Source organism: Heptranchias perlo, chromosome 3 (assembly GCF_035084215.1).
Source record: "Heptranchias perlo isolate sHepPer1 chromosome 3, sHepPer1.hap1, whole genome shotgun sequence".
NCBI classification, from domain to species: domain Eukaryota; kingdom Metazoa; phylum Chordata; class Chondrichthyes; order Hexanchiformes; family Hexanchidae; genus Heptranchias; species Heptranchias perlo.
The window spans coordinates 130,687,003-130,702,143 of NC_090327.1; the positions used below are offsets into that span (position 1 = coordinate 130,687,003).

Sequence of the window (15,141 nt, forward strand, 5' to 3'; positions counted from 1 at the left end):
TCTTCTGTGTATTATCTCATTTTTCTTTTCAATTACACTTTCTAGATTAATATTTATATTGATCATAATTAACCTCTAAGTTCCTATTATTCCTGAGGACAAATAATGCCTGCTGAGTTCTTGCAGCTCTGAACCATATTCTATTTTATTCCTTGACAGTTTTATCTGCTCTTCTCCTGCATTTGTTAATATCTTCTTGTGCTCCAGTGCTACAAGTGCCAGGTGCCCTCCAGTACTGCACCCAAGTGGTCATTTTGTTCATATGTAAGCCTTGCTGGTGAGTGTGAACAAACTATTCTACCTTGGGGCATCACAAGTCAGCCTGATCCTGCCCACATATTCACACTTCCAACACAGGTCATTGGACAGTCAGCAGCAAGAGCCCCGATTGAATTTTCCTTCCCAAACTCAGGGATGTTCAGGGCAATTGTTGTGTCCCTAACTCGGTTTAGACCAGGGATTGAACCAGAATCCTTCCTGGTCTGCATGGCCCAGCTTAGCACTGGACAAACTCTCTAATCCATTGGAAGACCCAGCATTGTGTGTTATCTTCCATCCTGTTGGTGTTTTTCCAAGCATGGAAAATTCCCAATCACAATTGGACTATTGGAGAGGCATTTCCTCGCAAGGAATGATGGAGGGTTTAAAAAAAATAAACTTGGAAAGTGAGTCATTCCCATCTGTGCGCCTCCTACTGGTTGCCTCAAAAGTAGCATGGCAAGGCCAGGGGACAGCTTGCATGCTTGGCACCACAAATGGGGAATTGAGTGCGAATGCTGCAGAAAGAAAATAAAATGAAGAGGTCCTTTTTAGAGAAGCCAATGGGACTGTGTGTTTGGGCAAAGCACTGCCTAACTGGGGTACAGTAAGCACCTCCTTTTAACGGGCGAGGCCATCAAAATGACAGGGACTTCTCAAAACAAAACAACGCAAAAAAAATAACTGAAATGACCAAATTAAATGAAAGTAGTAAAATCAAAACAAAAATTCTGTGCAGTGCCCACTGGTCACAGAAGGTAAGATAACAAAGGTTCTAATTTGCAACAGGCCAGTTGAAACACTGGGCCACTCAACCTGAACCTCAATGGGACACAACCAAATGTCTCCAATTAAAAGGGGTAACACTGCTACATTTTCTGGGTAGGGTAGGCCTACCAAAATTTATATAAAATAAATGAGTGTAGCAAAATTAAATGAAAACTGTAAAATCAGGGGAGTCAAAATAAAAATTCCATGCGGGACCCACCTGTCCTGGAAGGCAACACAATGAAGAGGTCCTACTTTGAAGTAGGCTGATTAAATACAGAGTCAGGCACTCCTCACTCCACTGGGACACTATCAAAGTACCACTCCTTAAAAGATGTGACACCACTAAATTGTTTTTCAGGTTGGGTTGCCCCACCCAAACTGATTTTGAAACAAAATTAGCCAAAATAACCAATTAAATTAAAATGGTACGGTGAAGGGAACTCAAAATAAAGATTCTATGTGTTGCCCACTGGTCATGAATTGGAAGGTAGCAAATGTAAGACCACTATTCAAGAAGGGAGGGAGAGAGAAAACAAGGAACTACAGGCCAGTTAGCCTGACATCGGTCATCGGGAAAATGCTGGAATCCATTATTAAGGAAGTGGTAACAGGGCACTTAGAAAATCATAATATGATTAGGCAGAGTCAACATGGTTTTATGAAAGGGAAATCGTGTTTGACAAATTTATTAGAGTTTTTTGAGGATGTAACTAGTAGGGTAGATAAAGGGGAACCAGTGGATGTAGTATATTTGGATTTTCAAAAGGCATTCGATAAGGTGCCACATAAAAGGTTGTTACACAAGGTAATGGCTCATGGGGTTGGGGGTAATATATTAGCATGGATAGAGGATTGGTTAATGGACAGAAAACACAGAGTAGGAATAAACGGGTCATTCTCAGGTTGGCAGGCTGTATCTAGTGGAGTGCCGCAAGGATCAGTGCTTGGGCCTCAGCTATTTACAATCTATATTAATGACTTAGATGAAGGGACCGAGTGTAATGTATCCAAGTTTGCTGACGATACAAAGCTAGGTGGGAAAGTATACAATCATAGAAAGGTTACAGCATGGAAGGAGGCCATTCAGCCCATCAAGTCCGCGCCAGCTCTATGCAAGAGCAATCCAGCTAGTCCCACTCCCCTGCCCAACCCCCATAGCCTTGCAAATTTTTTACTTTCAAGTACTTATCCAGTTCCCTTTTGAAGGCCATGATTGAATCTGCCTCCATCACCCCCTCGGCAGTTCATTTCAGATCCTAACCACTCGCTGTGTAAAAAAGTTTTTCATCATGTCATCTTCAGTTCTCTTGCCAATCACCTTAAATCTATGCCCTCTGTTTCTTGACCCTTCCGCCAGTGGGAACAGTTTCTCTCTATCTACTCTGTCTAGACCCTTCATGATTTTGAATACCTCTATCAAATCTCCTCGCAACCTTTTCTGATCCAAGTAGAACAACCCTAGCTTCTCCAGTCTATCATAACTAAAGTCCCTCATCCCTGGAATCATTCTAGTAAATCTCTTCTGCACCCTCTCTAAGGCCTTCACGTCTTTCCTAAAGTGTGGTGCCCAGAACTGGACTCAATACTCCAGTTGTGGCCGAACCAGTGTTTTATAAAGGTTCATGATGATTTCCCTGCTTTTGTACTCTATGCCTTTATCTATAAAGCCCAGGATCCCTATGCTTTTTTAATCACTTTCTCAACCTGCTCTGCCACCTTCAATGATTTGTGCACATATACCCCCAGATCTCTCTGTTCCTGTACCCCTTTTAGAGTTGTCCCCTCTAGTTTATATTGCCTCTCCTTGTTCTTCCTACCAAAATGTATCACTTCGCATTTTTCTGCATTAAATTTCATCTGCCACGTGTCCGCCCATTCCACCAGCCTGTCTATATCCTCTTGAAGTCTATCACTATCCTCCTCACTGTTTACTACCCTTCCAAGTTTTGTGTCATCTGCAAATTTTGAAATTGTGCCCTGTACTCCCAAGTCATTAATATATATCAAGAAAAGCAGTGGTCTCAGCACCGACACCTGGGGAACACCACTGTACACCTCCCTCCAGTCCGAAAAACAACCGTTCACCACTACTCTCTGTTTCCTGTCAATTAGCCAATTCTGTATCCATGTTGCTACTGCCCCCTTTATTCCATGGGCCACAATCTTGATGACAAGCCTACCATATGGTACAGCCTATCGTATGGTAAGCTGTGAGGAGGACACAAAGAGTCTGCAAAGGGATATAGACAGGTTAAGTGAGTGGGCAAAAAGGTGGCAGATGGAGTATAATGTGGGGAAATGTTATTCACTTTGGTAGGAAGAATAGAAAAACAGATTATTTTTTAAATGGTGAGAAACTACTAAATGTTGGAGTTCAGAGAGACTTCAGCGTCCTCGTATAAGAAACACAAAAAGTTAGTATTCAGGTACAGCAAGCAATTAGGAAGGCAAATGGCATGTTGGCCTTTACTGCAAGGCAGTTGGAGTACAAGAGTAAGGAAGTCTTACTACAATTGTACAGGGCATTGGCGAGACCACACCTGGAGTACTGCGTACAGTTTTGGTCTTCTTATCTAAGGAAAGATATACTTTCCTTAGAGGCAGTGCAATGAAGGTTCACTAGATTGATTCCTGAGATGAAAGCGTTGTCCTATGAAGAGAGGTTGAGTAGAATGGGCCTATACTCTCTGGAGTTTAGAAGAATGAGAGGTGATCTCATTAAAACATGTAAGATTATGAGGGGGCTTGACAGTGGAGATGCTGAGAGATTGTTTCCCCTGGCTAGAGAGTCTAGAACTAGAGGCATAATCGCAGGATAAGGAGTCGGCCATTCAAGATGAGGAGGGGGAAAGGACTTCTGTATATTTGAGAGGAGGAGGAATTTCTTCACTCAGAGGGTTGTGAATCTTTGGAATTCTCTACCCCAGAGGGCTGTGAATGCTGAGTCATTGAATATATTCAAGGCTGAGATGGATCGATATTTGGACTCTCGGGGAATCAAGGGATATGGGGATCGGGCGGGGTTGAGGTCGATGATCAGCCTACTCCTGCTCCTATTTCTTACGTTCTTATGAATAGCAACACAAAGGGCCATTTGCAAAGGTGGAAAAGAGAAAAGATTTGTAACTGCTGAATGTTCTTTGAAAGTCACCAGCTAATGTGAAGCTCTGATCAGCAAAGCTATCCGTGCACTGAGATGTATCTCAGTCAACACAAGTTTTTCTAGATCTCTGATGAAGTCACTTTGGAATTGTGCGTGCAATTTTGGGCACCTTGTCTTGGAAAAAGTTATTAATCCACTAGAGAGGATTCAGACAAGAGCAACAAAGATGCTTCTAGTCTGGCAACACAGCACAAGGACAGTCCAAACTTGTAAATAGGTGAGAACAGGTTTATGGTAAGTATGCAGGTGAATCATATATCAGAGTCCTGCCATGTGACTGAGCGAGTCCTGTTATATATTAGATGGGCATGAGTCAAACTTGAGCAGTCAGATTTCCACTGATAATTGTGGAAGTCTTAGATCCAAAATGCTTGCACATGGGTCCCCAGCATTCGAGTGAGGCTCAGCCTACTTGTGAAAGTCAATCTGTAAAACAACTTGCTCTTTTAATTGATGAACTGAGTCAACCCACCTGAAGGTTGGGGTATCAGAATGTTCAGCATGAAGTACTGTTTTCGGTTAGCTCTGTCCTTAATGACAAACTGATCCAAAGCCGTATATGCCTATGGGATTCAGGAAAAAATATGTTTTATTCATCATACATTCTGGGATTATATAAAAGTCCTTTCCCCATCCAATCCCTTCCTTTCACAAAAGTGACGACTCACGCCGGAGTACAATTCCATGGGTGCAAGTAGCCCTCTGGTACCTTACCCAAGGAGCCGTTTGTCTTGTGCACGCTTAGACTGTGGGTGTTAGTCGGCTATTCTACATGTATACACTTAATAGCAAGGGTCACTGGACAACAAGTAGGAGCAACAATCCTGGCTCATTTTTCCCATCTCCACTGCAGGTATACTGACACCAAGTGTAGCGCTCAATGCCACCCTAACTAACTCAGCACAGAGCAGGGACCTGACCTGTATGTCTCAGTGCCACACCATATGGTGGAACCGTACAACAACTTGCCTTTATATAGTACTCCATGTGTAAAAGCAAAAAAAAAGGTGGAGATCCGGAAGAAGTGGGAAATTTAGTCGGAGGAGAACAAAGGTGCACCAAAAGAGAAGGATTTTTAGGAGACATTTGAAGGTGGGGGGGAAGTGGCAGAGTGATTTTTTTTGAGAGAGAATTTCAGAAGGGAGCGGTGAAGAGACTAAAAGATCGTCGTCAGGTGGTGTAATGGAAGGAGGGCGATGAACAGTAATCTGGTGTCAGAGGAGTGGAGGATGCATAAGGAGACAATGGCTGTACAAGAACACTCAGAGTGGAGCAGGATCATGGCATTGTGTTACCCCTTTTGATATACATGTGAATATTAAATTAAGATTTTTTATTTACTCACAAGTAGAGGCATGTTTGCAGCCATCAATGTCAGACATAATTGTCCTGTATTATCAAAAATTCCCGCATCTGCTTGAAACTGAAGTAACAATCGAGCTGCCTCAGATCGATCTGAGGGGGAACATCATAGAAGCAAACAATTTAGTGACCAGAGGAATGTTAGGTAGAAACAGAAAATACTGCAGTGTATTTACAGTTTAACCCATCCCAGACTTCTGGATACTTGAGATGGCTACTGAAAGAATGCACAGTCTCTCATTCCAATTCCAATTTTTTTTTTTTTAAGAGTTGCTTTCACTAATAATTGTATTGTGTTAAACTAATCCATAAAATTATATCCTTAGCTAAGGTTTCATGACCTACAAACCTGGGCGGAGGGGGCTGGCGATGCCATTTTTACACTTGTATATAGAATATACCAGATATTATGGTGCTTTCTGCACATTCACACATATTGCCTACCTCAAGATAGTGCCAGCAAATTCTAGAGGCAGCTCAATAAGATTCTGGTGAAAGAAGTGATTGATCGGTTTTAAGGATATCGAATACATTTCAAATTTGGGAGTGACCAAATTATCTTTTCTGGTCCTGTGCCTTCATCTACCAGGAGTGGAGCCATTATTACTGTGTGTATTTACACTCTCTACAATGATGGCATCTCCACTGGCAGTTAATGTACATGAAGGAGGCTGAAAATAACAGAAGACAAGCAGACCAAATACAGATGGATTTGGATAGATTGGGGGAATTGGGCTGACAAGTGGCAAACGTAATTTAATGCATACAAATGCAAGCTGATGAGACAGGGGAAGAGGACTAACTCGTGGGAATATAAAATGAATGGTAGTAGACTACAGAATGTAACATATGAGAGGATGGACAATTGTTGAAACCATCAGTATAGTGCATGACAGCACTAAAAGAGGCAAACAAGATCTTAGCGTGTAGAGTCAAAGGAATAGAACATAGAGCTTATTTAGAGCACTAGTTTGTCCCCATCTGGAGTACAGTGTATAATTCTAGTCACTGTATTACAGTGGGGCCACCCTGATTTTGGAAAAGGTACATAGGATAATAACTAAACTGATACCAGGGATTAGGCAGCTGAGCTACAAGAAGACAGGGCTGATGGCCGGCGCGGACACGATGGGCCGAAGGGCCTCTATCCGTGCTGTATAACTCTATGACTCTAAGAGACTAGGAAGCTGAGAATATTTAGACTAGATGAAAAGTAGGCTTATGGGAAACCTTATCGAAGTGGTTAAACATCCTAAGCAATATAAACTATTTATGATCCCTAGTAAATTGTTTTACAGAACCACAAACTCTGTAATCAGGGACATTGGCTCATGGTCAGAAAGGGGAAGATGGACAGTTTAGATTTAACTACTTCACATAGACAGCATTGAATGTGTGAAACAGACTGCCAAAGAGACACTGGTGATGGATAGTGCCAGCAAATTCTGGAGTAGCTTGATAGATTCTGGTGAAAGAAACGATTGAAGGGTATAAAAGATATACAGCACGTTTCAAATTTGGGACTGACAAAATTATCTTTTCTGGTCCTGTGCCTTCGTCTATCAGAAGGACTGGAGCCATTATTAGTGGTTGCCCATCTTTACAAGTTCCACAAAGGCTCTGATGCCTCTCTATTTCTTGACACCACAGCAAAGAAGGGACAAGTTGATTGGCAAGGGAGCGAACTGTTTTCACTACCAACCTACCGCTAGAGTTTCCACCTTCTCTGGTGTTGGAAAAGATGGAAGTTAGTCTGAGCGGCCCTGTACACGACCTGAACAAGATAAATGGGCCTTTTCTTGTTCTCATCTGCTTACATTCTTATCTTCGCTTCTTCTGAAAAGCTGTGCTCCCTGGACCCCTGCAACTGAGATTACAGCCTGGAGGCCTGGTGGCCTGTCCTCAGTGGGACAGATCTCCAGCTGTGTACAACAAACATAACCGTACCAGTTGTACAACACTTAAAACACAGCAAACTTTGCAGCTATGAGAAGAAATTTTGGGAGGATTTTGTGTGAGAATTGGAACTAGAAAAAATGACATATTTTCAACAATCATTTTGACGGAAAAATATATCCTTATGAGTAGGTGAATTGTAACAGGTCGAAGGCTAGAGTGGCTGAATGAGATGGTCAAAAGTAACCTGAAAGCCAAAAATAAATATTTGAAAAGGTGCAAATGACAGTAAGGACTGAGAGTCACACAATACTCAGGAGGATAATTCAAATAATTATTAGGGGCTTATTTGTTTCTGTTCGCTAAGAGATAGTAAACAGATCTCAGTGATTTGGTAGAATGTGCAATGGCAACATTATTTGGTGCTGCTCTGAATATCCCTACCCCTCCAAAATGGATTTACAAACATCAGCAAAAAGTTCAGAAAAAATACAATTTTCTATTTTGCTTCTTAAGGTCTTGCATTGCGCAGCAGCACAAATTGAAAAATGAGTGTTTTACTCGAGGTCACACCGTTTTTTTTATTTGTTCATGGGATGTGGGCGTCGCTGGTGAGGCCAGCATTTATTGCCCATCCCTAATTGCCCTTGAGAAGGAGGTGGTGAGCCGCCTTCTTGAACCGCTGCAGTCTGTGTCGTGAAGGTTCTCCCACAGTGCTGTTAGGTAGGGAATTCCAGGATTTTGACCCAGCGACGGTGAAGGAACGGCGATATATTTCCAAGTCGGGATGGTGTGTGACTTGGAGGGGAACGTGCAGGTGGTGTTGTTCCCATGTGCCTGCTGCCCTTGTCCTTCTAGGTGGTAGAGGTCGCGGGTTTGGGAGGTGCTGTCGAAGAAGCCTTGGCGAGTTGCTGCAGTGCATCCTGTGGATGGTACACACTGCAGCCACTGTGCGCCGGTGGTGAAGGGAGTGAATGTTTAGGGTGGTGGATGGGGTGCCAATCAAGTGGGCTGCTTTGTCCTGGATGGTGACGAGCTTCTTGAGTGTTGTTGGAGCTGCACCCATCCATGCAAGTGGAGAGTATTCCATCACACTCCTGACTTGTGCCTTGTAGATGGTGGAAAGGCTTTGGGGAGTCAGGAGGTGAGTCACTCGCCGCAGAATACCCAGCCTCTGACCTGCTCTCGTAGCCACAGTATTTATATGGCTGGTCCAGTTAAGTTTCTGGTCAATGGTGACCCCCAGGATGTTGATGGTGGGGGATTCGGCGATGGTAATGCCGTTGAATGTCAAGGGGAGGTGGTTAGACTCTCTCTAGTTGGAGATTGTCATTGCCTGGCACTTGTCTGGTGCGAATGTTACTTGCCACTTATCAGCCCAAGCCTGGATGTTGTCCAGGTCTTGCTGCATGCGGGCACGGACTGCTTCATTATCTGAGGGGTTGCGAATGGAACTGAACACTGTGCAATCATCAGCGAACATCCCCATTTCTGACCTTATGATAGAGGAAAGGTCATTGATGAAGCAGCTGAAGATGGTTGGGCCTTGGACACTGCCCTGAGGAACTCCTGCAGCAATGCCCTGGGGCTGAGATGATTGGCCTCCAACAATCACTACCATCTTCCTTTGTGCTAGTTATGACTCCAGCCACTGGAGAGTTTTCTCCCTGATTCCCATTGACTTCAATTTTACTCGGGCTCCTTGGTGCCACATTAACCTAATGTTGGGTGTTTAAAGAACGTGGAGATTTTGAAGCACCACCAGTGCCAGTTGTGAATAGCACAAGTCCGTCTGGGGAGGAAGGCGGAGCAGTTTCAGATAGTTCTCCCAGCAGCTGGCAAATGATAGCACCTGCAAAGTGCAAAGACCAGGATACTTAAGTCAAATGATAATGAGACGAAAATAAGTTTTAAATAAAATCAAAAGCAAAATACTGCGGTTGCTGGAAATCTGAAATGGAAACAGAAAATGCTGGAAATACTCAGCAAGTCAGGCAGCATCAGCGGAGAAAGAAAAAGAGTTAACATTTCAGGTCGATGACCTTTCGCCAGGACATAAAATAAATGCTTTGCGTGGCAGTGTGTACTTGTGGCCAACAAAACCCACGGTGTCAAAATGCAGTGCTGTCGGGAATGGGAAAGATCGTGCTTAAGATGCCAATCTAACGTTAAAAAAGAAATCGTGAATCTTACCAAGCTCTGTTGCCAGTTGCAGAGGGGTTCGCTGTTTGTAGTCTCGAGCATTGATGTCAGCATTGTGTTTCAACAGACAGTTCAGGGAATTAGCAGCATCATACTTTGCCGCATAGTGCACTGGTGTCTGCATCATCCCAGACGTCTTTGCTTCAATGTCCGCTAAATAAGGGTGATGACAGTTATATTGTATTGTTGCTATATTTTGTTCTTACTGTACATATCACCTTATTTTAGCACAATATTTTGTTCTACACAGCAGAAAAGCCAAGATGTTGGTGCACCAGCATAAAAATCACTGATTATGTTTCCCACCAGCCAACAGTCAACAACAAGATCACACTATTGTAAAGGTCTCACCACCTGCAACAACTGCCCCCACCCCCCCACCCAGGACTGCATGTTATGAAAACCCAGAGAAAGGTGCTACCCACACACTGGGGTAGAAATGCGTCCCTGGCGGCATTGAATCGGCCCTGCCCGATATTCAGTCCCAAAGTCGGGGTGTGTAAGGGGCGGCCGATTCAATACCGGTCACTGTGAGCTATCGTCTAGGACGAATGTCTACCCCACTGTTTTCATACGATATAGGAAGCTTACTAAAAGCAGAAATGCAAATTGAAATGAGTTTTTGGCCAAGAAAACCATTAAATAACATCCCAATATCATCGATTTCCCATATAAATGGCGTACAATTGTTTTTTTTAAAAGTCCATAGCGTATCACCACAGTACAATTACAGGTTCAATACTCACTCAACTAAATGTGTATTGATTTAGACCAGGCCTATTTCATTAATAGCCCTACTACAGTTAGGATGAGTTTCATCAGTGCTTAGCCATGCTCATGATGCAGTATCACCTTCAGGAGAGAGGAAGGAGAGGAGAGTACCTTTCTTCAGTTGACTACAGATTGGCACTCAGATGAGTACTGAAAGATTAACTGCTCGGACCAGCTCTTGCATCAGGGGTGAAGTAATAAAAACAGCACATAAAATTAAAAATATCCGTTGCATTGATTTCTGATTGAGTTAATGTCCCACTCAATAATAATCCAATGACTTTCGTTTTAACGTTAGTTTTTGTAATGGTGTATTCCTGCATTGGCCTCTCTGGACTACACATCATCCCCTAACCAAGAGGAGTGAAACTGGTCTTTGCCAGTAGAAAATTGGACACGATGCAAAACAGGCTGCTGATTCGCTATGAGCCTGTTTCGCGCTACTAAGAAAGACCAATTACACCCCCAGGGCATTTAGGCACCCTAGGTCCAGGTCTGAGATCTGATAATGAGCTGTTCCTTGGGTGCTGCATGTGCCTTTTTAAAAAAATTCATTCTCAGGATATGGGCGTGGCTAGTAAGGCCGGCATTTATTGCCCATCCCTAGTTGCCCTTGAGAAGGTGGTGGTGAGCCACCTTCTTGAACCCCTGCAGTCCGTGTGGTGAAGGTTCTCCCACAGTGCTGTTAGGAAGGGAGTTCCAGGATTTTGACCCAGCGACGATGAAAGAACAGCGATATATGGATGGATGGTGTGTGACGTGCAGGTGGTGGTGTTCTCATGAGCCTGCTGCCCTTATACTTCTAGGTGGTAGAGGTCGTGGGTTTGGGAGGCCTATAGCTCTATGAGCTGACTTCATGCTATTATGCAAGGTCAACTTCTTTGCATAATATCATAACATTCCCAGTACATGAAGCAATGGGGTGCATTATCCACAGCAGCTCTTAAAGGGTTATTCATACTTTGCTTAATATTATTATGCCACCTTAAAAATTTATGTTAGCACCACTTTTCTGTAAGCTTGGTGCAGCACCACAGAGGGAAAATGCACAGCACTCTTTTAACTTTCCAAATACAGGTGCGCCCGTATTTTAGCACTGCACTCAGTACTGCTGCCAATTCAATGCATCTGCTCTGTGATCCACGAAATGTGGCAAGGAACAAACAACACAAGGATATCCGCATTCTGCACGTTTGGTCCTTTGCAAGGCAAAGATGTTTGAGGCACATCAGGTTGCAATGATCATGGATGCTAAGCTGGCCTGTACTCCATGCCTCCTCCGATCTGGTTGTCCTTAGTCCAGGACCAGCAAGAACAATAACAATAACTTGGATTTATATAGCGCCTTTAACGTAGTAAAACATCCCAAGGCGCTTAACAGCGGAGGCAGAGGAATGAACAGCAGGATACCCATAGGTGCTATTTAGGGCACAGCCCAACCAAAGTTTTCTCAGCCAACATCCACAGATGGCAGATAGGGTGAGGCCTTAACAGGGTGTGAACAGCTACAGTACTGAAACCCGAGAACAGCATGAAATAAATAATGAAACAGTTGGGTAAACACGCACCAACAGGTATACATATTTATGATGGTGTGAATGACAGGTTAAAGAACACAGCTTCCCTCCTTTAATAAACTTGTACAGTACTATCACATTATAGCTACTTCTACAAACATTTATCTTACCATCACAGTCAAGAAGAAAGTCGACCATTTCAGGATAATCTATTGCTGCAGCCACGTGCATTGGGGTTACACCATAGTTATCAGGCTTGTTAACATCAGCGTTCCTCTCAATCAAAAACCTGGCAACATCAGGGTGCCAGGTTCGGGCTGCCTATTGACAGAGATACTAATTGTGGAGTTACACTGTTTAGTAAGTACCATTTTAAAACCACTTAATGAGCAGATTCTCGTGCCAGCCTAAAATAAGGTGATAAAAGCTGGTGGTGTCATGAATAGGTCTTTTCCTGTTACTATTGTAAGTCTGTAAAAGTTTTAGTTTGACTTTTCTGAAGGTCAAATTTGTCTGAAATTTTAACACGGTTTGAAAAAATAATGTACTTTATTCAACATATTGCTAAATTCCACACATATGTTCTACTAAGTGCCAGTTACTGATGAACACACATGTGGCGTCAAGATGACAGTTGGATTGTAGGAGTGAAGTCAAGTCTGGCCCAGTATGCTTCGCTAAAGTATTCAAAGATGTACATATTTGAGAATGTTTCATTTAAATTGCGTGTTATTATGACTGATTGGGTAAGTGGTATGTGATGTGCAAATATGTTCTGATAAGGGCAATATCTATGTTTACTAGTCAAGAGTAGATTTTCAGGATATTTGTAAAAGGACAATTAGCAACAATTATAGTTAACTATACTTTAACGACGATAGACAGGGTTCTGACTTCAACTTGTTGGATCACCCTGTATTAATAAATTCACAGATCTCCTTTTGCCTGCCTTGGGACCTTTTACTACGTTAAAGGCGCAAGTTAGTGTTTGATGTTGAATATCAATTAGCAAAAGATAACATTTCTTGTGAGTCAGCATTTATATCTATAAAAATCATAACGTAGAACTTAGAGCCACAATTAAAAAACAGTACCAATCATAATTATTAAATCCAATATATGGTTAGTGGTGAAAATACTTTATCTAAAATGAATCATTTTATCAGGTTCACATTACCCCATGCAAAACGCCCTGTCCGTATCTGTCAGTAGCATTGATATTTGCTCCATTTTCCAGCAGTTTATTCAAGAGCTCCAAATCAATCTAAAAACAAAAGGTTTCTTGGTTGTTAACATTAATATTACTAATAGTTAAACAGAGACTGAGAGAACAGATCCTCATATTTCATCAAAAACAAACATAACACGTAGCGTGGAGATTACACTGGGTGGGCTGTAGGTAACTTATTTCCTCCTCTTGTCACTTTTGATTATCATCTTTTCTCCACCTCTTTATAAATAATAATATTTGCATTTATACAGCAATCATGTTGAATTGTCTCAAAGTGCTTCACACAGTTTGAACTGCAATGACTGTTGCTATGGCAGCCATTCTGCACCAGCCACATCCCACAAACAGCAGTTAGAGGAATGACTAATTTTCCCTCCAACCACCAATATTCAACATAGTACCGTGGTGGCTTTAATCATTAAGCAGATTATGAATACTTTTTCGCTTATTTTTTTAATCTGCCATTATCCATCCCCCTCACTCCCCAACAACCGTTCGTCCTGTTCACCTCCATATCAAAACTTGCTCAAATAGCAACCATTAGAGGCACACGGGGATGCCTTTTACACAGCAGCTCTTCTCTGCATATTCGAGTTGATTAAAATATCCTGATTTATAATTCTCAATAATATGACTTTATGGGTCACATGGTGGCAATTACTGCCCTTCCAAGTAAGCTTTTTGACACTGATAATTGTAGAAATATTCTTCCAAGTGACATTAATGCTGCAGTATTGACATTAGATTAATAATCAAACATGATTCACACATATATCTACATTTCCATATTATGTACATATGATCCGAAACTGGAACTGTCATTCATTGAAGATGTAAATAGAGGTAAATTTTTTGTTGAAAAGGATCATATTATCTCGGTTCTTGTAATGGAATAATTTAAATTTTTTACTTTGAATCAGGAGCCTTGAATCATTCTGGGTGGTGCTTTACCCACTAAACCACCAAGGGAACGAGGGAAGGATTATTTTTAGAATCAGTGCTGGTGGGATAACTCCTCCATGAGAATACTGATATTGCTGTAAAGCTAGCAATAAACACACAAATCCACTCAGACTCCGAACAATGAATTATTCTAGATCAGACCTGTTGTTGTGAATCAAGAGAACCATAAATGGCAACTCACAGTGCAGAATAAAAAGCATAAATACTAATATCCAGGGACATAAGGTAAAGGCTGAAGCGCATTGGGCACCCGCTGCCTGAATTATCAGGGCAGAGGCCTGAGGTTTGCAACACACCCGAGGTGTCCAGCACACCTCAATCTGGCCAGCCAGTGCAAAGAAAGCCTGTTGAAAAACTGTACGAAAGACTCATTAAGGCCCCAAACAAAATTTAGGGAGTAATTTTAACCTAACCCGCTGTGCGGGAAACAGGCAGGTTTGGTCAACAGCCCATTGTACACCTCGCCCGATTTTACATTCTATTTACTTCACGGCGGGTTAGATTAAAATTACCCCCTAAATTTGGAGGCCGCCCTGTAACGTAACTGGTGCACCTGGGCAGCATTCCAGCCATACAGCACCCCTTTGGAATAAGCATCGAAATGGAGCCCCCAGTTAAAATATATTTTTTTTGAAGATACCCGCGCAACTCTTGTCACCCCATCCTAACGCCCTGAATTTTTTGGCTGTTGGCCTCTGGCACTCTCAGAACATCGTGAACAATGCACTGGAGCATCAGAAAAATATTCAGGTGAGCTGACCTTATATTATCAGGCAAGATATATGACTCTATAGGCTACGGACCAAATGCTGGAATATGGGATTAGAGTAGACAGGGCTGATGGCCGGCGCGGACACGATGGGCCGAAGGGCCTCTATCCGTGCTGTATAACTCTCTATGACTCTAAGATAAACTTACTAATGAAAGAAGAAGAAGAACAAACTTGCATTTATATAGCACCTTTAACGAGCTCAGGACATCCCAAAGTGCTTTATAGCCAATGAAGT

General features: G+C 42.4%; 1 protein-coding gene across 1 annotated transcript in view; it reads right to left on the reverse strand.

The window, feature by feature from the left end:
- The window catches only part of LOC137308852 (transient receptor potential channel pyrexia-like), a 76,379-nt gene that overhangs the window by 39,493 nt on the left and 21,745 nt on the right, over positions 1-15,141 (reverse strand). The window contains exons 6-10 of the mRNA XM_067977309.1: positions 13,118-13,204; positions 12,096-12,261; positions 9,644-9,793; positions 5,538-5,647; positions 4,665-4,755 (exon numbers count right to left, since the gene is read on the reverse strand). Coding sequence (XP_067833410.1) covers positions 4,665-4,755; positions 5,538-5,647; positions 9,644-9,793; positions 12,096-12,261; positions 13,118-13,204 — 604 coding nt within the window. The remainder of the gene's footprint in view (positions 1-4,664; positions 4,756-5,537; positions 5,648-9,643; positions 9,794-12,095; positions 12,262-13,117; positions 13,205-15,141) is intronic.